The sequence below is a fragment of the Caretta caretta genome, chromosome 3 (genome assembly GCF_965140235.1).
Source record: "Caretta caretta isolate rCarCar2 chromosome 3, rCarCar1.hap1, whole genome shotgun sequence".
In the NCBI taxonomy this organism is placed as follows: domain Eukaryota; kingdom Metazoa; phylum Chordata; order Testudines; family Cheloniidae; genus Caretta; species Caretta caretta.
The window spans coordinates 204,385,836-204,407,240 of record NC_134208.1 but is presented as its reverse complement, the minus strand read 5'-3'; the positions used below and the strand labels follow the sequence as shown (position 1 = coordinate 204,407,240).

Below are 21,405 nucleotides of genomic sequence, written 5' to 3'. Positions count from 1 at the left end.
ATAGTCTTTGGACCCCCAGAGGTTGAAAATCACTGACTTACATAGACAGGTAATTTAGCTATATATTCACTGCAGTGTGTGCAAATACTGTGCTCCAAAATCCATCTGTCTGCTTCACTGCCTAGTCTCAGGGAAGTTAAGACATGTATCCTGCCTCCTTCCATGTTCTTTGCCTAATTGCTTCATTCTCCTGCATGCATTCGTATTATACTAGAGACTTGTTTGGGGTTGGTCTTTTAGGGTACGATTTTTCAGCTCCCATTGAAATTAAAGGGAGTCTTTCCATTGACCTCAATGGGCTGCAGAACAGACCCTAATAATATATTATTATTATTATTAACTGATTTATTCCAGGCCCTTTTCCTTTGCATTCACAATATTTTCCCCTCTGAACAGTCTGTGGGGATATTTGCTTTGAGAAAATTACACACACTTTTGGTACAAATATATGTATGCGTGTACACACACACAAACACACACACAGAGAGGGAAAATATCAGATTCCCGGGGAAAACATACAGAAGGCCATATGGGTAATAGGCCAGAGATCTTCAGTAGGTGTAAATCAACATAGCCCCACTAACTTAAAGCCAGCTGAAGATCTAGCTCATAAGAGAATTGCTATATAGCAAGAGAGCCAGAAGCCTGATTCAAGTCAATGGGAGAGTTCACTGGGTTTTTCATCAGACCCCAGATCCTCAGCTAGTGTAAACTGGGGTAGCTCTATTGAAGTCAACTGGAGTTACACTAATTTATACCAGCTGAGGATATAGCCCACATTATTAAATGCATTGAAATAACTCAGCCAAATATAGTGGGCAGTGCAACAACAAGACACTAGGTTGCCAAGGAAGTGTTTAAATGCTAAACAGCTTCTGACATGCCCATGAAATACATATGAGGAAACAGAAATACTCCCTGCAGATAAAGAGGAACTTGTTCACTTGCAACTGAGTTAGAATGAATGGATCAGATCCTCAGCTGGTGTAAACTGGAACAGCTCCATTGATTTATGCCACCCCAACGCGTGACCCAATCTTTGTAATTTGAGCTCCATGCTAAGAGACCGTATAAAAGGGGAAATTTTTTATTAATGATTACGATAATACTCAATCTCCTCAGAGCAGCCTCAGCACTGAAGGTTTATTTAAGCCGGTGGCTGTGAAGTATCATGTTTGTCCCATTGTAACGAAGGAGGAAACAGTACTTTCCCTTTTCTGCCCAGGTGGGAAGCTCTGTGTTCCATGCAATTCATGTCATGTGAACTATGCTTCCTCACATCCTCTTACTGTTCTCCTCAGCCCACAACTCCAGGCTACTTCAGCTCAGAATGGATACAGGACCCTGTCTACTGTATGGTCCTGATTCCCCACATCCTTACACCCGCTGGTGGAACTTGATGTTACAAGTGCATACATGTGTTGGATCAGGGCCATAGGCTTTGGGGAAGGAGCGTTATTTACACTAGAGGAGGAGTGTCTTTAACACAACGCAGTGCTGGCTAAGACACAGAATTTACTAGCAGTGTTCCCAGGGGAGGCTGCTCACTTTAACCTCTGAACAGATGTAAGGAGGCAGATCTTCAGCACCTCCTAAGGTCTCTTTGCACTGCTGGAAGGGTGAAAGGGGACCTTAGCCCAGCCTGGGGCTGGCCAGGATTATGCTACACCTGCCTCACTCTGACTGAGGGGGCATGCTGGGGAAGGAGATGATGTGGGACAGAGGACACAGCCCTCTGGGTGGTCCTTGGTTGCAATACAGTCTCTATAGGACTAGTCCAGCCAGCATGACGCAGGGCTTGTCTAGACGAACAGTCAATACATGGCAAGCAGGAGTGCAAATCTACCTCACACTAACATACCACACTCAGGTCCCTTTGAGTCGCTGCTTTCTGTGAATGCCCAGTCAAGCATACTTAACAGTGCACCATTCATGGACAGCAATTGTCAAAGTTACATATTCAAGTATCCAAGACTGAGGTACTTCTGCAGTCATCCAGTCAAGGACCAGAAGGAATACCATGCGACTTAGGCTAACCAATCCCAACTAAGCAACGCAACTCAAAATCCAAATTCTGAGTATCAAATACTCGCAGTGAATTGTTTGCAATTAGCCCTTAGAGTAAAATATTTAACAACTAAATGGGTGCCAGCAGAACAAACAAACATACTCGAGGAAAGGCAGGAAAACAGGCTAGGTTCTTTCACATCACTTAGTCATTGCATATTATTGGCTCAGCTCTAATTATCTGATACATCTTCCATGGGGCTCTAGAGGCTCCATTTGCACGGCGATGGATCTGATGATCTGGCGGGCCCTTTCCATCCCTGACTTCTATGATTTATAAGCAAACCTGCAGCTGACCGAAGAGGCATAGGCACAAAGCACTCCATCCCTGGAGCTGGCCGGATGTGGCCCAAGGCCACTCTGGCATTACCACCTCTGGTAGAGTGTTGGCACAGAGCCCAGAGATGGGCTCCCAGTCGACCACCAGGTCAATCTTTTATCAGCCCACTTAAAACTCAGCTAACAGCTTTTTATGTATTCCCCATTGAACTCAGTGGCGCTATGTCGATTTACTCCTGCGGGGGATGCACTGAAAAAACAAAACAAAACAAAACATTGCAGAATATGCAGCAAGGAAGTGATCCACTGAGCAGTGATAAGAATGCAAAGCAGTCTCCTATTCCCTCCCTTGGGCTGGTATTGCCACATCCCAGCAGCTGAGCTGGTTTAAAAAACACAGGCAGACAGGATGGCGGAAACTCCCGGAGCTGCTAACACAGGTTCTCCTCTACACCTGTATTGCTAACAACCTGCAACACAATTCACAGCAGACAGCCTTTCCTATTTATGGTTTGCTCAAGACCAGAGGCACTTTTGGGGACCAATGATTTGTATAAGCAGGCTGTTAATTGTTTTAGCTAGAATTGCAAAGAATATACAATGCTTTTGTACAGAGCAAAAAATAAAATCTGAGCCGGCTCCCTCAAAGAATACCAGAACAAAGCAACACTATAATAATACCTGGTTGGAAATATGTATGCATACTCAGAGCTAATCTTCGCTAAATCTACCGCAGGTGCTTCAATTTGTCATAACTATGCCAGGCTTCATCACTGTATGCCACTAGCTAAAGACTTCTAATGAAAACTCAGTGGAGGGGAAAAAATATAGTAATTAAAATGAATTGAGCAATGCCAGGATAAATGGCTTTGAGATAGCTAGATAGATAATTATTACTGCCAGAGCTATTGTGCTCAAGAAGTATAAAAGACAAAATGCGTTATTACATTGTAACTATTGCTATTAATATTACCACAGCACATACTACCTCAACCAAAATGAGGGTCCCACTGTGCTAGGTGCTGTACAAAAGTCCCTGTCCCAGAGAGTTTACAATGTAAATCGACATGACAGACAAACGGTGGGAGACAGGAGTATTATTATCCCCATTTTACAGATGATGAACTGAGGCCCAGAGCAATTAGGATGAAGGTTTCCCAAAGTGCCTCAGGATATGGGCCAGAGAGGTACTTAGATGCCGAACTCCCATTCATTTCAAAGACTTAGCACAAGACCCACTGATTTTCCAACTCTCAATGACTTATGCTCGTAAGTGACTCAGTACTTTTGAAAACCCCATGGGAGCGACAGGGAGCTGCAGGGTACTCAGCAGTTTTGAAAAGTCAAGCCACTGATTTAGGTGCTTAAATATAGAGTTGGAAGGATCCTATTGAAAAAAAGTCTTGGCACTTGGTCACACGGGGAGTCTGTTGCTGAATGGGAATAAAACCCAGATCTCTATAGTCCCCTGTCAGTGTCTTAACCACACTTCACTGTCGTTAGTGCTATTTATTATTTGAGTCATAGCAGTGACCAGTTATTCAATTGTTGCAACATACATCCCAGACCAAACCTCCCGGCTCAAGAATGTCACTTGGTTGGACTTTGATATCAAGTGGGGATGTGTAGTACTAGGAAGCAGACAGCTGTGTTGTCACCAGCTGAAATACTGAGCCTACTTCAGAATAAATGTCATTTGTAACCCAATCACAAAACATTAACAGAAAGTGCTTACAGATGCCCCGTGTTTTGTCTGCATACAATGAACAATGAGGACAAATACACTGCATCCACGTGCAAGGCTTAAGAACAGTGGCTGTCCTTGGAGTAGTTTGATTTAGTTGGGGATTGGTCCTGCTTTGAGCAGGGGGTTGGACTAGATGACCTCCTGAGGTCCCTTCCAACCCTGATATTCTATGATTCTATGACAGCAAGTAGGATAAGCAGTGGGTTTAAATGCAAAGAAAGAACAGAGAGAAATGAGAATACGCAAGGTCTGTATACAAGCTGCGTGCTTTGTTATCCCAAAGCTCTGGGTGACATTCCAAGTCTCCTATCACAAATACACGTGTAACCCTTCTGCCAGGTGCCGTCAGCAACAACAAGGGCTGGGTTCAATATCTAGAGATTCCTCTTAACAATACGAAACAGAACCACCTCAAGCTTCCTCCCAGTAATCTGGGAAAACTGAACACTACCCCTGGGTGCCTCCTAAAGGCAATATTTCCCGGCTCACAAGCACTGAGTCTGTATATAACACAAGAGAACTTCTATTAAAAGGGAAAGGGAACTAAGCATTAGTTTGGGAAAACACCATAACCACATTCAAAAGCATCCGATCATAAGCAAACCTGACTCCACAGTTCATTGGGCAGTGTCTTTTGCCTCAGTTCCCAACCTTGTGCTGGGAAAATGCAGTGAATGAATGTCCCCTGAATACATCACTCCCGCGCCTTCCCCATTCACAGTTGGCTGTACTTGGTTAGCAATGACGCAGAGTTCAGAGGTGTGTTCTATGGGGTTCAGCTGCACCCCAGAAAAGGAAGCAATGTCGAGCAATGTCTCTGTGGTCGCTGCACGCCTCTGCAACAGGCTGTTTGCTGCTTTTCTCTGCTGCCGCTGTCGGATGCTCACTGCCATTTCTGCTACTCCATGGTGTGAGATTCCACCACTTAACCCAGCTCTTTAGTGATGTCAGCTCTTGGGGCTTTCACTGGGTGGCAGGGAACCTCACTGCCAGTACAGACTCTGCATTGTCTTTCCTTTCACCAGGTCTAAAGCATAGCCCCTACACCTGCTTATCAGCAATTCAGCTCTGGTAATCACCAAATAGAATCACTAACTCTTGATTGACTAATCAGCTCTGTTTTCAGTCACTAAAGAGGGGGTAGTCAAATAACATCTAGGACTCCTTAGGCAAAGCCCACACCACAAAGAACACCTTTCTTCCCCCGCCTCACTAGGCTTTGGCATCCCTACCCCCTGCTTAGCGAGGTTCTGTTTAGGGTGACCGCCCCCCCCACCCAATCAGGGTGGCTAAGTATAGTTCTGCTACCCTTTAAACACACAGTAAGGATAACATTCTGTCACCCCTGCACTAAAGTGATTCGCAACCCAACACCAGCCAAAAGTGATCGTTTCGACAGAGCAGTTCCATCATGGTGCGCACCTAGGCATAGGAGGTGTCTATATGCAAACACGGTTTGTTCCTGAAGTCTTTTGCCCCCACTCATCACTAGATGTCAGGGGACAGCTCATTCAGACCCTGCTTCCACATGTCAATATGGTACCAGGTAAATAATCGCTCTATCCCTGGGCCAAATCTATCCCTGTGTAACTCCACTGATTTCAGGGGGGGTGATGCCAGGGATGAATTCGGGCCTGTGTGTTAATGCCTGCTGGAAAGCGTGAGTCAGCTGGCTAACACCGCAATCTGAGCATCTCACTCTCCAGGGGAGGCTTTTTGTTTTCTTTTTATGCTTCTCTGGAACAGAATGAGGGATTGTTTGCTTTGGACAGAAGCCTCCTGAGAAGGCAGCTGCCAGGCCTCAGACTTAGGTTGTGCCTTCCTGAGCTGTGAGGCACACACCCACCTGACACATACCATTACACATACCCCTGCCCTGCCCTGCCCCGTCAGACCAGCAGGAGCCATTCGGTCCTCAGGGAATGATGGTCTGTGCATAGCCCTTTACTCTGCACACGCTGCTGCAGTGCCAACCCCAAGCATTAAAATAGGAGAGTCGGGCCCCCAAAAATCATGAGGTAAAGAGGAAGGGTAGCCCAGTGGTTGAAGCACTAGCTCAGACTTGGGAAATGTGAGTTCATGTCCCAGTCTTACCATAGACTTCCTGTGTGACCTTTGGCAAGCCACTTAGGGTGTGTCTACACTACAGTTAGGCACGCACAGCTGACTTGGCTCAGGCTAAGGGATTGTTTAATATTGCAGCTCTGGGACTCTCCCTAGAGCCTGGGCTCCAGCCTGCGCCTGAATGCCTACACCGCAGTTAACCCCTTAGCCTGAGCCCTGCAAGCCCAAGTCAGCTGGCACAGGCCAGATGCGAGGATCTAATTGCAGTGTAGACATGCCATTAGTCTCGCTGTGCCTCAGTTCCCCATCTGTACAATGGGGATAATAGCACGGCCCTGCCTCACAGGGGTGTTGTGAGAATAAAGGCATAAAAGATTAGGAGATGTTATAGTAATAGGAGTATATAAATACCTAAGATAGACAGATAAAATACAAAACGAGTCAAATTATATCATGTACACTCTGATCGTTCGTAAGTAGAAGCTAAGGTAAAGCAAAAGAGGATGAGTGGATAGCACAGGAATAGGAGTGAAATGGCAGAAAGCCAGGTGAAAGAAATGTGACTGAAATTGCTTGTGATAATTTACACCAATTGAGGATCTGGTTCATTGACTGAGTGGAGAGAAACAGAGAAAATAAATCACATTGCATGGGCATTAATTCCCAGACAGCTGCTAGACCAAAAGTCTCTAGTTAAGAAACATTTAAATGTATCATTGTTAACTAACATTTTTACTGCTTTGCCATTAGGTGCTTCATGTCCTTATGAATACGCTGGGCTGATTCTCAGCTGGTGGAAATCAGCACAGCATCATCGTCAACGAAGCTAGGTTGATTTGTACTAGCTGAGGAGCTGGTCCTGAATTTCACGTCTTCTCCTTTAAGGAATCTCTGGTTCGTATGCCAGTAAACCAATTACCATCTATTATATAACCGCAAAGCTGTGTACATTGTTCTCAAAAGCATGGCTGTATAGCCTCGGGAATGGAGACCCCATAGAATTCAAAGACCCCATAGAATTGCCAGTCTTTGATTCCACAGGCGGCTCAGCATTCTTGAGCTTTAATTTGAATGAGCTAAGAGTTCACCTTATTAAAACCAGGCTGATTGGTCAGGGTATCTGTATTCCTTTGGGTGAAATGAGGACACGCGTGTACCGTAAAGATGTTTCAACCCACCCCGAACTCATGGGAGTGGCTGGCCCAGTAAAGGTTGCTGAGACAGTGATGGACTTTAGCACAGCTAAGAGAACAGGTGATAGCTGGGGTGGATACAGATGCTGTCCCTGATGTTAGGGTTGGATCTGAATCTACAGGAGCTGTCTCACTCACGCCTAGTTATCCATCTAAACCAATTTAAATCTTCCATCGTCTTTGTTCTCACACTGGTTTCACTTTGTATCTGACTGAAATCTAGTTTAGGTACTTACAGGGCCTCCATTCCTGTAATATCTAAGCAACTCACACCCTTTAATGTCTTTATCCTCACAACACCTCTGAGAGGGAGCGAAGTGCTATCATCCCCATGATGCAGATGGACAACTGAGTCGCAGACCGACTAAAGGCTAGATTTTTAAAGGTATTTAGGCACTTAGCAGGATTTTCAAAAGCACCCACACACCCAACACCTATTGAAATCACGTACATGCTTCTGAAAATTCTACAAGGTGTCTAAATACCACTGAGGTTCAGGGCTAAGTGACTTGACCAAGATACACAGGAAGTCTGTAGCAGAGCAAGCAACTGACCCCTGGGATCCACATGGACACATACTCGAAAGAGAGCCTCCAGCTTCCCCTCAGACAACTCCCACTGTTCAGTTATGTGTATTCACAGCAAAATCCAAAAACCACAATTAACAATTTTGGCTCCTGTGTAAAATCAATGGAATTTAATACCAAATTCACTAATGGAAGGGAGACCATAATTATATGAATCATTTTCAGATTTAATTAATACATATGTTCAATGGAGGGTTTTTATCTGCAGCTGCCACAATTTCCAGTAGTAGGGCAGATTTAAAGGGTTTTGCCAAGAATAAAGGTCAAGTTTGTCAGAGAACACATGGTACTTTGGATCCCAGGCCAAATCCAAACATGCTGAAGTTTTGGAAGATTTGGATCTGGATTGCGAAACCCTCAAGTCTGAACATGTTCCAATCCAGATTTGTTATTTGGCCCATTACAGAAATATAAAGTACAGTTCTAAGGTTTCGGTTTCGGCCCATTGCTAGCATAAAGGTGATCATTCTAACAATAGAATATTGGCCAGACATCTGTGACGGAACATATGGCACAATCTTCTTACGTTATGTAAGTGAGCTTTGGAAAAATGTTTAATTAGTCTCACTGCTGTACATAAGTAGGACTGGGCCCGTCTCAACCAGCCCAGTGCTTGGCAAATGCTCAGAAGCTAGGAGAGAAATTCCATCAGGCTTAGCCACCACAGCACAGAGACTTTCTAAATGAATTCCTTTGAGGTCTCTTGGCTTTAGCAAAGGAAACTCCAGGCTTGATTAAAGCAAACAAACAAAGCTGCAGGTGGCAGGACCATACTGACTCAGAACCCACAGGAACGTTAAAGGAATAATTCAGGCTTAAAAACAGCCTTTCCTGCTTTTCGTTCTCCCCTGCCAAATGCCGCAGAGTGCTCATCTCTGCAGTGATGCTGGGGGCTGCCTATCTTGTGTTCCCATAGCAACAGGCAATGCCTGGCAGAAGTGCTGCAGTGGCATGCAAGTACTCAAAGTAGGGTTGCCAACTTTCTAAAAGCACAAAATCAAACACCCTAGCCCCGCCCCTTTGCCATTCCCCCTCCCTCAGTGGCTCACTCCCCCCCACCCTCACTCATTTTCACTGGGCTGGGGAAGAGGTATTGGAGGGGGTGAGTGCTCCAGCTAGGGGGTGCAGGCTGTGAGGTGGGGCTGGGGATGAGGGGTTTGGGATACAAGAGGGGGCTCTGGGTTTGGGGGAGGGGGTGGAGTTAAGGCTGGGCCAGCGAGTTGGGGCTCAGGGTTGGGGCACAGGCTTACCTCAGGTGGCTCCGGTCAGCAGTGCAGCGGGGCTAAGGCAGGCTCCCTGCCTGTTCTTGCAGCGTGCTGCACCCCAGAAGTGGCCAGCCGGTCCAGCTCCTTGGCGGGGGGACCAGGGGTCTCTGTGCACTGTTCTCACCCACAGGCACCACCCACCCCCCCCAGCTCCCATTGGCTGCGGTTCCCGGCCAATGGGAGTGCAGAGCTGGTGCATGGGGGGGGGGGGATGGACAGCGCCCGGAGCCCTGTGGCACCCCCAGCCCCCACCTAGGAGCTGGACCTGCCCCCTGTCCACTCCTGGGGCACAGTGTGGTGCCAGGACAGGTAGGGAGCCTGCCTTATCCCCGCAGCACCGCCGACTGGACTTTTAATGGCCCAGTCAGCGGTGCTGACCAGAGCTGCCAGGGTCCCTTTTCAACTGGGCATTCCTGTCGAAAACCGGACACCCGGCAACCCGAGCTGAAAGGGTCCAAGCGCTGATGAGGCTGGCTTTGAAGAGGAAGAGCAGCCATGTCTCTAAAGTGCTGAAGACCCACATTTTCTAGAAGCTTCCCCATCGGAGGCACCCCATAGTAGTGGAAGGCAATTGAAGAGGTGGGGTCTCAGCCCCTCTGAGACGCAGGCCCTAGTTGTCTCAGGTTCGGCACCCAAAACCAGGGGCCCCCTACATTAAGTGCCCTCCTGGAAGTAATCTTAGGCCACTCCCTCTCCTCCGTCCAATCCCACCTCCAGATTCCTTTTTCCACAGACACCAGTGAGAAGCCAGCCCTGAGCCAAGCCATAACGGTTAGCCAGGGCAGCGGCCAGGGTTGGGCACCACCGAGCTCCGTACTTAGCTAATTTACGCAACAGCTGGCTGGGCCGCCTGGAGAACAGAGCGGCTACTGAGGCCTGAGGGGATGCACTGCTTCATCAGCCCTCCCGGGCCCACAAGGCGGAGAAGGGAGCTCTCACCTGGGAGGCTTACACAACATCCCAGCAGCCGAGGCCAAAGGAGAGGAGTCAGGCTGCCTGGAGAGTGTTGTGAAAGTAACCTCCTCCTTGCAGCTACTCACCGACCCTTTGGACGCCAGGGAGCCTTCTGACGCCTGAGCCCTAGCTCTGTGGGCTTGTGTGAGGGGGCGGCCCCAGGATGGGCACGAGGGGCATTCGTGGCAGTAAATTAACATCCGCGGAGAAAGCAAGGGACCCTGCAGAGCGTTCATGGGACCCTACCCACACCGTCCCTTCGTTAGCAGGAGTTAGCGGTCCCCTCGTCCCTTTAAGTGGAGAAACTGCCCCCGCCTCGTCACCAGGGACACTCGTTGCAGCCCACCCACACGAAAGATACTCCGGCACGAGTTCTACGAGGAGCTGAAGGAAACCCAGGGTTGAAGAGACTCACCTTGGTCCCGGGGCTTCGGCGGCTCGGTCAGTTCTTGTGAACAGGCAGTAGCCAGCCAGACTCCAGCTGGGAGGAGCAGCCACATGCACTGGTGGTGGGGGTGGGGAGGAAGGAGGGTAAATTGGGGCCTAAATGGAGCCACCCCTCCCCCCATTAACCGCAGATCCAGAACTGTGCAGGGGAGGACCCCTCCCCCCACCACTTTAGGGGCGCTAGTACCCAGGTGGTGCCACCCCTCCCCGACTCCGTGTGGCCTTAAGGGAGAACAGCAGAGACTCCAACTGTTGCCCCCTTATTAACATCCAGTGGGGGTGTTTCAGCTGCTAGCTCCCAGTACTCAAAGGGGAAGGGTCAATGGGGAATCAGGACCCTGAGACTGCCAGCCCCCAGGAACAATGGGGAGAGGCCAATGCTCTAGGTCAGCCTGAATGACAGGGCAGGCAGGCTAATCAGGGAGTCAGGAGGCCAGGGAGGTCCCATCCTCCATGAGAGCTGGGACTGCCTGGGTGAGACAGAGTGGGGCCCAAGCTGAGCTGGGGAGCAGAGCTGGGCCAGATCCAGAGGGGCCGGAAAAGCAGCCCACGAAGCGGGTCAGTGCTGGGAGCAAAGTCACAGACGCAGCCTGCAGAGCAGAGCTGCAGCAACCAGAGACAGAGGGGCCAAAGAAGCAGCCCAGGGAGCTGGAGGCAGAGTGGGGCTGGAGCTGGGGCTGGAGCAGTCCGGAGCCGGGTGTCGTGTGCAGCTGGGGAGAGCGAGGGGGGACCCTGGGCAGTGGGCCCAGCACAGGGAGACGCCTCCGCCAGGAGGCTCTGTAGGCCAGACTCAGAGGGGGATTGGTAACCCCAACAGGGTGGGGGCGACACTGGGAAGAAGGGCCCTGCCACCTAGAGCCTGAGAGCGTGTGGCCTTGTTGGGGTTACAGGGACTCTGCCAGACCGAAGATTGGAAGGGGAGTCCTCAAGGGCAGGGAGGCCTTTGGGTAAAGGAAGTGGGAGCGAGGACTCAGATCCTTTCGCTAGCCCACTTCACCGGGGTAGTGCAGAAGCCAGGAAAGTTCCCCACAATAGCAGGACTGTTCCCCTGCTTACACGTAGGGACAGGAGCTGCCCAGGCAGGAGGCTCTGGACTGTCCACTCCAAACTGCGGCTATGCTGTCCCTCTGCTCCGCCCCAGTCTCTTTACCTCAGCTTCCCTCCACACCTGCCCCTCTGCTCTCACACTGTGTCCCCTTCCGCCCCTTACCATTTTGCTGAGCCCCTCCTAACTAAACCCAAATCCCACAAAAAACCCAGCCCAAATAATAGAACTTGTATGACATTTGCCACACTGTTCACTCTGCTTGTGTTCTACCCCTTCACTCACCCATATAGTCCATCTGGTCTACCTAGACAATATTGTTCCCTTGGATTCTCCTGTCTGTGTCCAGCTGTTGTCTCTTGTTTTAAACTTGTATTTTGAACTCTTTGGGGGCAGGGATGGTCATTTTGTCCTGTGTTTGTACAGCACCTAGCAAAATGGTTTACGACTACAGTCGTACAAATAATAGTTTCCCCCATCGTAGCTACCTGGAAGGCTGGAGTTCCAGAGCAGGGTCAGCACCAGATGGTCCTGAAGCATATGTTTGAGGTCACCCTGGACAGAGAGAGGAAGGGGTTAAAGAGATTCCCCAGTGCCTTGCACTGGGGAACGTGCATGCTCTTGTTATAACACTCTATAAGAAACACACACATGCCTTCCTGCCTCTTGGGGTACATCGACACTTCAATGTAAACCCAGGGTTAGTGGGACTCAAGTCAGCTGGTCCATGTTAGAGAACCCTGGGCTTGAGCATCTACACGGTTTCTTAACCCTACGTTAAGACTTTTCTAACCTGTGCCAGAACCTAGGGCTCTTGCATCCACACTGCAGTGCACAGACCTGAGTCAAAGTAACTGTATCCCCACGTTCCCCTACCCCAAAAGGGCCGTTCTAGCCCTAGGACCCTGGTGCACTGGGGGAAAAGTTTACTGCCCACCCTGCACATTACCAGACGTTTGAATAGCCCACCAGCAGAGACTGCTGAGCTGTCATTTTGGGCAACGCCCCCCACAGCTCCCAGAACCAGAACCACGGAGGAGGGGTCTTTTGACGAACTTCTCTTACTTGCACTTTCACTCCGGTGTCAGAAACGGGCAGAGCATCTGCGAGGCACCAGTGGCTATTTTGGCAGCATTTTCTGTCCCACCAGAGGTGCCTGACAGATTTCCTAATGGAGCTACAGGAGAAGAAGGCAGCAAAAGAGGAGTACCCTGGCATTGTACACTGGCACAGCCGCTGATGCCCCCGTGAGGTTGCTGCTTCTGGCACAGGTCTGCAAGCAGAGACTGGTGGAATAATATAGTCATGCAGACCTGCGATGACCAGCAGTGGGTCCAGAAGTGGAGCACTAGAAATGATCCAATAGGTGAATATAGCTGAACCACCTGTTAATAGCGACCATAATATAATTCAATATATCATTGGGGGGGAGGTGTGAGGGGGAGGTGGAGAAAGGACACTGAAGAAGCCCACCGCAGTAGCATTTAGTTTCTGAAAGAGGAACTACACAAAAATGAGGAAGCTAATGAAATGGAAATTAAAAAGTACAGTCACAAAAGTTAAATGCCTGGAAGCTTCATGGGAACTTTTTAAAGACACCGTAATAGAGGCTCATATTAAATGTATACCCCAAATTAAAAAGCATAGTAAAAGAACCAAAAAAGTGCCACCCTGGATAAACAACAAAGTAAAAAGTGATTAGAAGCAAAAAGGTAATCTTTAAAAATTGGAAGTTAAATCCTACTGAGGAAAATAGAAAGGCGCATAAACTCTGACAAGTCAAGTGTACTTAGGCAGGCCAAAACAGAATCTGAAGAGCAACTAGCCAAAGATTCAAAAACTAAACAGCAAAAAAATGTTTAAGTACATCAGAAGCAGGAAACCTTTCAAACAATCAGTGGGGCCACTGGACAATCGAGGTACTAAAGGAGAGCTCAAGGAAGACAAGGCCTTTGCAGACAAGCTTAATGAATTCTTTGCATCAGTCTTCACTGCAGACGATGCGAGGGAGATTCCCACACCTCAGCCATTCTTTGTAGGTGACAAATCTGAGGAACTACCCCAGACAGAGGAGTCAATAGAGATTTTGGAACAAATTGATAAACAGTAATAAGTCACCAGGACCAGATGGGATTCACCCAAGAGTTCTGCAATTTCATATTTGAGTTTCTTCAGAACTACTAAGTGTGGTGTGTAACCTATCATTTAAATCAGCTTCTGTACCAGATGACTGGAGGATAGCTAATGTGATGCCAAATTTTAAAAACAGCTGCAGAAGTGATCTTGGCAATTACAGGCTGGTAAACATAACTTCAGTATAAGGCTAATTAGTTGAAACTATAGTAAAGAACAAAAATATCAGGCTCACTGATGAGCATGATTTATTGGGGGAAGAGTCACCATGGTTTTTGTGAAGGGAAATCATACCCCCCCCATTAGAGTTCTTTTAAGGGGGGGGGGTCAATAAACATGCAGACAAGAGTGATCCAGTTGATATAGTGTACTTGGACTTTCAGAAAGCCTTTGACAAGACCCCTCACCAAAGGTTCTTAAGCAAAGTAATCAGTTACGGAATAAGAGGAAAGGTTCTCTCATGGTTCAGTAACTGGTTAAAAAGACAGGAAACAAAGGGTATGAATAAATGAACAGTTTTCAGAATGGAGACAGGTAAATAGCAGTGTCCCCTAGAGATCTGAATTGGGACCAGTCCTGTTCCACATATTCATAAATGATCAAGGGGGTAAACAGGGAGATGGCAAAATTACTCAAGATAATAATGTCCAAAGCAGACTGAAGAGTTACAAAAGGATCTCACAAAAACTGGGTGATGGGCAACAAAACAGTACATTAACTTCAATGTTGATAAATACAAAGCAACGCATACTGGAAAACAATCTCAACTATCCATACAGAACGATGGGCTTTAAAACAGGTGTTAGTGCTCAAGATAGATCTTAAGAGTCATGGATAGTTCTCTGAAAACATCCGCTCAGTGTGCAGCATCAGTCAAAGAGTTAAACAGAACATTAGAAACCATCAGGAGAGGGATAAATAAGACCATAAATATCATAATACCACTATATAAACCTATGGCACGCCCACACCTTGAATACTGCATGCAGTTCTGGTCACCCCATCTCAAAGATATTAGAATTGGAAGAAGTACATAGAAGGGCAACAAAAAGTCCCATTGTCTCTATTCTGGTGTTTTCCCTCCTACCATTCTTTAGGATCATGAACTCATCATTTTACGATCACGTTTACCCAAGTTGCCTTTCACCTTCAAATTCTCAACCAGTTCCTCTCTATCTTTCAGAATCAAATCTAGGACATTCTCTCCCCTAGTTGCTTTCTCCACATTCTGTAATCAAAGTGGTCTCCAATCCAAGAACTTTTTGGATAATTTGTGCCCTGCTGTGTTATTTCCCCAGCAGATGACTGTAGTTGAAGTCTTGTGCTTTGGAGGATTCTGTTTTAAAAAAAAAAAAAGAAAAAAACTTATCCACCTCTTCTTCCTGGTGAGGTGGTCTGTAGTAGACCCCTATCAGGCTATCACTGTTGGTTTTTTACCCCTTTTATCCTTACCCAGGGACTTTCAACAGGTCTGCCTCCCACTTCTCTCGACCTCAGTGCATCTTTGATGTAGAAGTCAACATCTCCTCCTGTCCTTCCTGAGCAAGCTGTACCCTTCTTCACCAGTCATGTGAATTATCCCACCAAGCCTGCTGATTGCCCATGTTCTTGTCTTAGATATGGGCCAGGTCAGCCCAGCAGAGGGATGCCTCCATCCCAGTTAGAAGAGAGTCAACCACCATTTGTTTCCTCTTGGGAGTGATGGCTGCAATATTCCCAGCCTTGGGTGTACATGGCTTCTCCTCCTCCATCTTTGGGGGGGGAGATCCCTCATTACCAGAGCTGCATACCATTTTTATAATCTCTGTGGATGGTAGGAAGTAGGGGTGGAGCACTGCCTGATGCCAGATGTGACCAGCAGCCAGCTTCCTCTCTGTGAAGGAACTGTTTCCTCCTCTCCAGCTGGATTGCTTCCTCAACCTTGGAGGTCTCTATATGCATTTTACAGTGAATTCTTTGTGTGCACAGCTGCTCCTCAGCCCAGCCACCTCCTCCTGTAGCTCTCCCACATGCTTCCTGAGAGATTCTACCAGTAGGCACTTCTCACAGTGGATGATCTCCCCAGCAGGCCACAGGTTGCAAATCCACACCAGGACCTGGATAGAGGCATCCATGGTCAGGTTTTTTGTCTGGACATAGGTGCAGGTGGAGGAGCCAAGAACAGTGTTGACATTGGTGATGCAGCATGGTAGTATTTACACACTGTCCTAACTAAGTGTTGCTGTTCATCATTAAGCCATTCCAATCTTAGTTGGCAGAGCAACGCAAGTCCCTAGATTCGTATGTATGGCACTGTGCAAGCAGAGGTGACCCTCTAGTGTCCCTCACTGCTGCCTATACATCACCAGCAGTAGCTTGATATGCTGCTCTCTCATTGGGTGTACAGCTCAGCCTAGACAAGCAATGAAACATACAACCCTCTAGTGTATTTAGTTCATCAGTCTGTAAATTATGTTGTATTGAAAACTGTGTTAACATTACAAGCTATCACTTTAAATTCTCTGGTTCTTTGAATCCTGCATTCTGGGTCTTCATCAGTCAGGTGGGTTAACAAAGCACTTGGGCATCTTTCAAGATAAATTGAAATTAAGAACAACATTTTAAAATTTCATCACAACCTGCAGTCTGACAGATTTATGAATCTGGACCTGTGTAACTGATGTACCAAGTAACACCGCTATGATTTACCACTAAACAGTTGGCTTCAAACCAGTTTAAGTAGCTCATGAAAAAGAAAAAAATGATCTGTTTTTAAATTCAGATTTATTTTATTTTTTTTAAATAAAGACAATTTCCAAGTACTGTGTTGTTTGTGGAGGACAAAAGAAATTTAAATAACTAGATATGCAAGGCAAGCTGAAAGAAACTCCTTGCCTCAAACTATTCAGTGGTGCAGGCCCAAACACATTTGCAATTGCTCATGTAATCAATTCTATGCAACAATGACAGCATTTAAAGAGTATAATACAAGCTATCAATTTCATTGTCAATTTACAAGGGAAAAATAAATATTTGGGTTTTTTTTATTATACATGAACACTTCAGTAAAAAGTTATAGCTGTTGTGTTGTCATGACAGTATCTTAAGAGGTACAAATTGAAGAACATGCATACATATCTAACAGGATTTTCTAAACTATAACTTTGGAATAAATTACAGAGGACAGACATCAGCCAACAGAGGATAAGGATTATCTGAGAAATCAATTTTGAAAGCAAAAAAATCACGACTGTTGCAGAATACAAGAGTTAGTGGTCTGTAACATGTAGTAAGATGAACTGTAGATGGTGTAAACCTTATTTGAATATACCTATATATAGGCTCATGGTTTTAGGCAACAAATATTAAGTGTTTTAGTTCATCCTGGATACCCTCACACTCAACTAGCACCTCAAGGATGCACGGACCATTGCAAACACCTATAATTTCATGCTTAAAATACCTGAAGCATGCATTTTCTAGAATTTGTGCATTATACACATTTGCTCTTTTAAGATTATTGTGCAATAATAAAGTTCTTAACCAATGAAAAATTTTTGTAGTTATTTGTAACCTTTTGAGGTTTGGCAGGTTTGTGCGGGATTAATTAAAAGCTGTACTTGTGGTTCACCCTTAACTGCCACATACAAACTTTATGCCATTCATTTGGCTGGTAAAGAACAAAAAATGGCAGCAACCTAAAGGTTCTAACAGAGCGAGAAAAATCAGTTCATGTGCACTGCAGTTTACTTAAAAATATATATATATATATACACACACACTTTAAGATGGCACAAAGGTTTTGTACAATTGGATGCATCAGTGCAAATACATGCATATGAGGTACTAATTTATTCAGGCCAGATCTAATTATGTATACATTACAATCACTCTCCTAATCTGACATCAGATTAGTACTGGAATCAAATTTATGACAAAATGATACATCAGCAGTTTCAATATCATATCACAGTAACCTCTAGAATTTCATCTTTGAAACTACCACACCTCAGATTGCTCATTTTATAAGACATGTTTGCACACTGTTACAGTACTTGATTTCTATTTTAAGATTTTGAACTTGTCAATTGTGAGGATTTAAAAACTAGATGTAAAACTGGAATAATAATTATAACTGGCTTAACATTTTAACAGAATTTTAAATTCTAGCAAGTACTGTCATGGAATAGGAACATAGTTATTGCTCAAAAAAATGAAGGCATAGATGGCACTGCTCCAATGGTGAAAATTAAATACAGAAAGCAGAATCCTGCCTGGAGTCAGCCTATGCACACTTAAGCATTTGGTAAATTATCTATGCCATTCATTTCCATATGGCTATTATGACATTTACACAGAGATACGGTACTGAAGTGGCTAACAGTGGGACATGCACAGAATTTCAGCTCTGGTAATTCTCTCTTTAGACGTTCCAGCTGCTCTACCTGGAATATATTTGGTTGTTCAGGCATCCAGTCATATATCCTGAATAAATGAGAAAAAAAGTCTGTAAGAAATAATGCTACATAAAACTACTGTTAAATTTCCATTTTCTCTGCTTAGAGTGAAATTAGGTAGCAAACACCTCTATAAATTAGTAGATCTGTACTTAACACTTGAAACTTGTCTCTCTAAACCATATTCTGCAATATAAAGTGGTAGTCCTTTATCAGCATGGTTAACAGTTTGACTAGATATGCTAAAAAGCAAGCAAACTATGACCACTAACATCCACTTATTCTTCTGAAGACATGACTTTACAGATGGTGGTGTTGTATTAATTTAGATGGAATATATGAGCCAAAGATATTAACATAACCCAGTCACTATCCAACATTAAACAGTGTTAAACAAGGTCCAGAGTTTGGTATGCAGAGATTTCAGCTGGCTGTGTACCACTGCAAACACCACAGAAAATCCTTTTAAACCTTCTTTTATTAAAGATGAAGAGGAAAAACACTGTTACAGCATTTCAAATGTAAAGTAGTAATAATGTTAAAATGAAAACCTATTTTCCCCCTGTTCTTTTCTTTTTAGCTGGAGAGAGTTTTCGCAGGAACTTCCTGCCCCTTGCTTGACAATCCCTTTGAGCAGCAGTTCTCAATCTAGAGTCTGCGGCCCCATCGGGCCAGTTTCAGGGGGTCCGTGAAGCAGGGTCAGCGTTAAATTGGCTGGAGCCCTGAAGGGCTGACATTATATATTCAAATAGTCCAAATTCAAGTTTGCTGTTGCAAATTATAAAGGTTTTTTTAAGAAGCATTGTTAATGTTTAAATAATCCACATGGAAATTTGCCACTGCATTCTATATTGGTACAATTTTTAAGACAACTCACTGGCAGCAGTGTGGTAGAAGAGAGGTGTGTCTGTTCTTCTCCATTATCTCTTGAATGGCTCCTAACAGGATGAAACTCTCATGCCCTCAATGGACTTGCATCCTCTCCTATCTCCCAAAAACTCAGCAGTTCATTCCATGCTTCGCTCAGTAGCTCCCAACTTTCATCTTTGCTCTTCAACTCACTTATTATTTAACCCCCAATAATTATCTTTTTAAGAAGAGTTCATTTAGGCATTAGTTAAGTATAAAATGTTGTACTGTAACAGTTCAGTTAAAGCTTTGTATTAAAAAACTGGTTCAAGTGCCACCAGTATCAAACACAAACTAACACAAAGGCGTATCAGAGTGGTTCTGTGATCAGCGTGATGTTCTGTTGTAACTAGATACTGAAGCTCATGCAGTATCTAACTTAAGGGCCCAGTATCAGCCTTAGAAGGTGAAATTTCCTTGATTCTCATATAGTTATAGGAGTATTTATATAAGTGAGTTTTAATACTGGGTGAAGTACCCAGTGTTTCAAGAGCCTCGTACCAATGAATAAGACAGTAACAGTTTGGCTTTTCATTCCATTAAACATTTCCATCTGCTTTACTAAACAATATTAATTCATCTACACTAGTTTTGTCAACTGGAATATTTTTCTTTTAAAATAAACGTTCGGGTCCAAAATATTCAAATCATTTCATACTGGGCTTTTCATGAGTACCATTTATAATGCATAATAAAGGAGAAAGCTTGTAACCAAGGAAGCATGTAGGAACACAGTAAAGTAAATTTATTTCAGAGCTCAACAATCATTTAAAGAGTGATTCTTTAATATTTATATTTCAGTTGCATCCAGGGGCCCCAATCAGGATTTAAGACCCATCATGCTAGACTATGTCCATGTCCTCAAAAATCTTACAGTCCAAAGCAAGTAACATATGAAAGGACAGTGTGAAAGGGAAAATATCAAATATGTAAGTTTATACACAAACTAAATAGAGTATTATTAAATGGCTTAAAAGTGAAGAAACCAGTATGACAGGCAGAAAGTCTTTTTAGGGAATATCTACATCTAATGTTTCTGTCATCATGCTATTTAGGTGCCAAACAGTAATTATACAGTAAACATCTTGTCAGTAGAATTATTACATGTAGATACTATATCTGTATACTTACAATATCTGTCTTTTATTAAACATAGTTAGTTGAACATTAACATTTAAACATTAGTTCATCTAATAAAACACTATTTAACTTTAATTTTACAGGAAGGCGCTGCTAATTTACATGAACACTTAGGCAAGTAAGGCCCCAAGTTTAGAATTTGTGTAACAGTTTTACAGAACATATGTTCTTTTTAAAAAAGAAGTTATTCCAATGAGTTTGGATTGAACATTCCCCTGTAGTTTATGCAATGCAAATTCTACAGCTTTGCATCAGTGCATGAAAATTAACTACACTGGGCTGCCAATAGTGCCTCATCTATGCTAAAGCTTCCATTTTTGTGAGTACACATGACAATAGTGAGAAATTAAGAAAATACGGTTAGGTGGATGAGGCCCAAGCTGTAAGTTATGTAAAACAATTATGTACCAAAACTAATACTGGAAATGTTTTTCCTTAATGGTTTTAATTGCAATTAAAGTTTGTTAAATTGGATGTAACTATTCCACTGTGTTGGCTGTAACCTCAACATTGCATTTTTGTGCTAGAATGTGAGAGCCAGAAAATGAAACTTCATTTTTGACAGCTTTACTAAAGTGAAAAAAATAAATAAATGGGTGAAAAGTATTTTTTTTAATTTAGGTTTAATATATACTTTCATACAGAAATTTGTTAAATTATTTTAATCGTTAGCAAACTCTCTAACTTTTTAGCTATTAGTCACTTAATTTTCTGTGCCTCTGGTTTCCCAGCTAGACCCCAGTTCTTTCTGGAGTACATAAAGTACTTCTGTCCTCAGCACCCCTCTTTACTGTAGAGTCTCAGCACCTTGAAAACATTAATGAATCTTCAACATCCCTGTATAATAGGCAAGTGCTATCCTCTTTTCACAGCTGGGAAACAAGAGGCACAGAAAGTTAAGCAAGGTGCCCAATGTCACAAGTTTGAAAGGAAAGAAGGATGGTTTTGTGGTTGTGCACTAGACTGGGACTCAAGAAATCTGGATTCACTTTCTCGCCCTCCCACAGTCAGAGGATCCATTCCTAAGGGAATCCTCTCTTACGCCACCAGCTATAACAGTTGTTCCTCCATGTTCTGTAACTACCTTTTAGCATGTTCAAGAAAGAATTACTATATAGCATTTTTCAGAGTAGCAGCCG

At 44.6% G+C, this 21,405-nt stretch overlaps 1 protein-coding gene across 4 annotated transcripts in view; it reads right to left on the bottom strand.

Moving 5' to 3' along the window:
- Positions 1 to 16,529: 16,529 nt before the first annotated feature.
- GPCPD1 (glycerophosphocholine phosphodiesterase 1) overlaps positions 16,530 to 21,405 on the bottom strand; it is a 72,060-nt gene continuing 67,184 nt past the window's right edge. For all 4 annotated transcript variants that reach the window (XM_048842511.2, XM_048842510.2, XM_048842515.2 and 1 more), the window contains one exon: positions 16,530 to 18,245. In XM_048842511.2, coding sequence (XP_048698468.2) covers positions 18,056 to 18,245 — 190 coding nt within the window. In that variant the 3' untranslated portion in view covers positions 16,530 to 18,055. The remainder of the gene's footprint in view (positions 18,246 to 21,405) is intronic.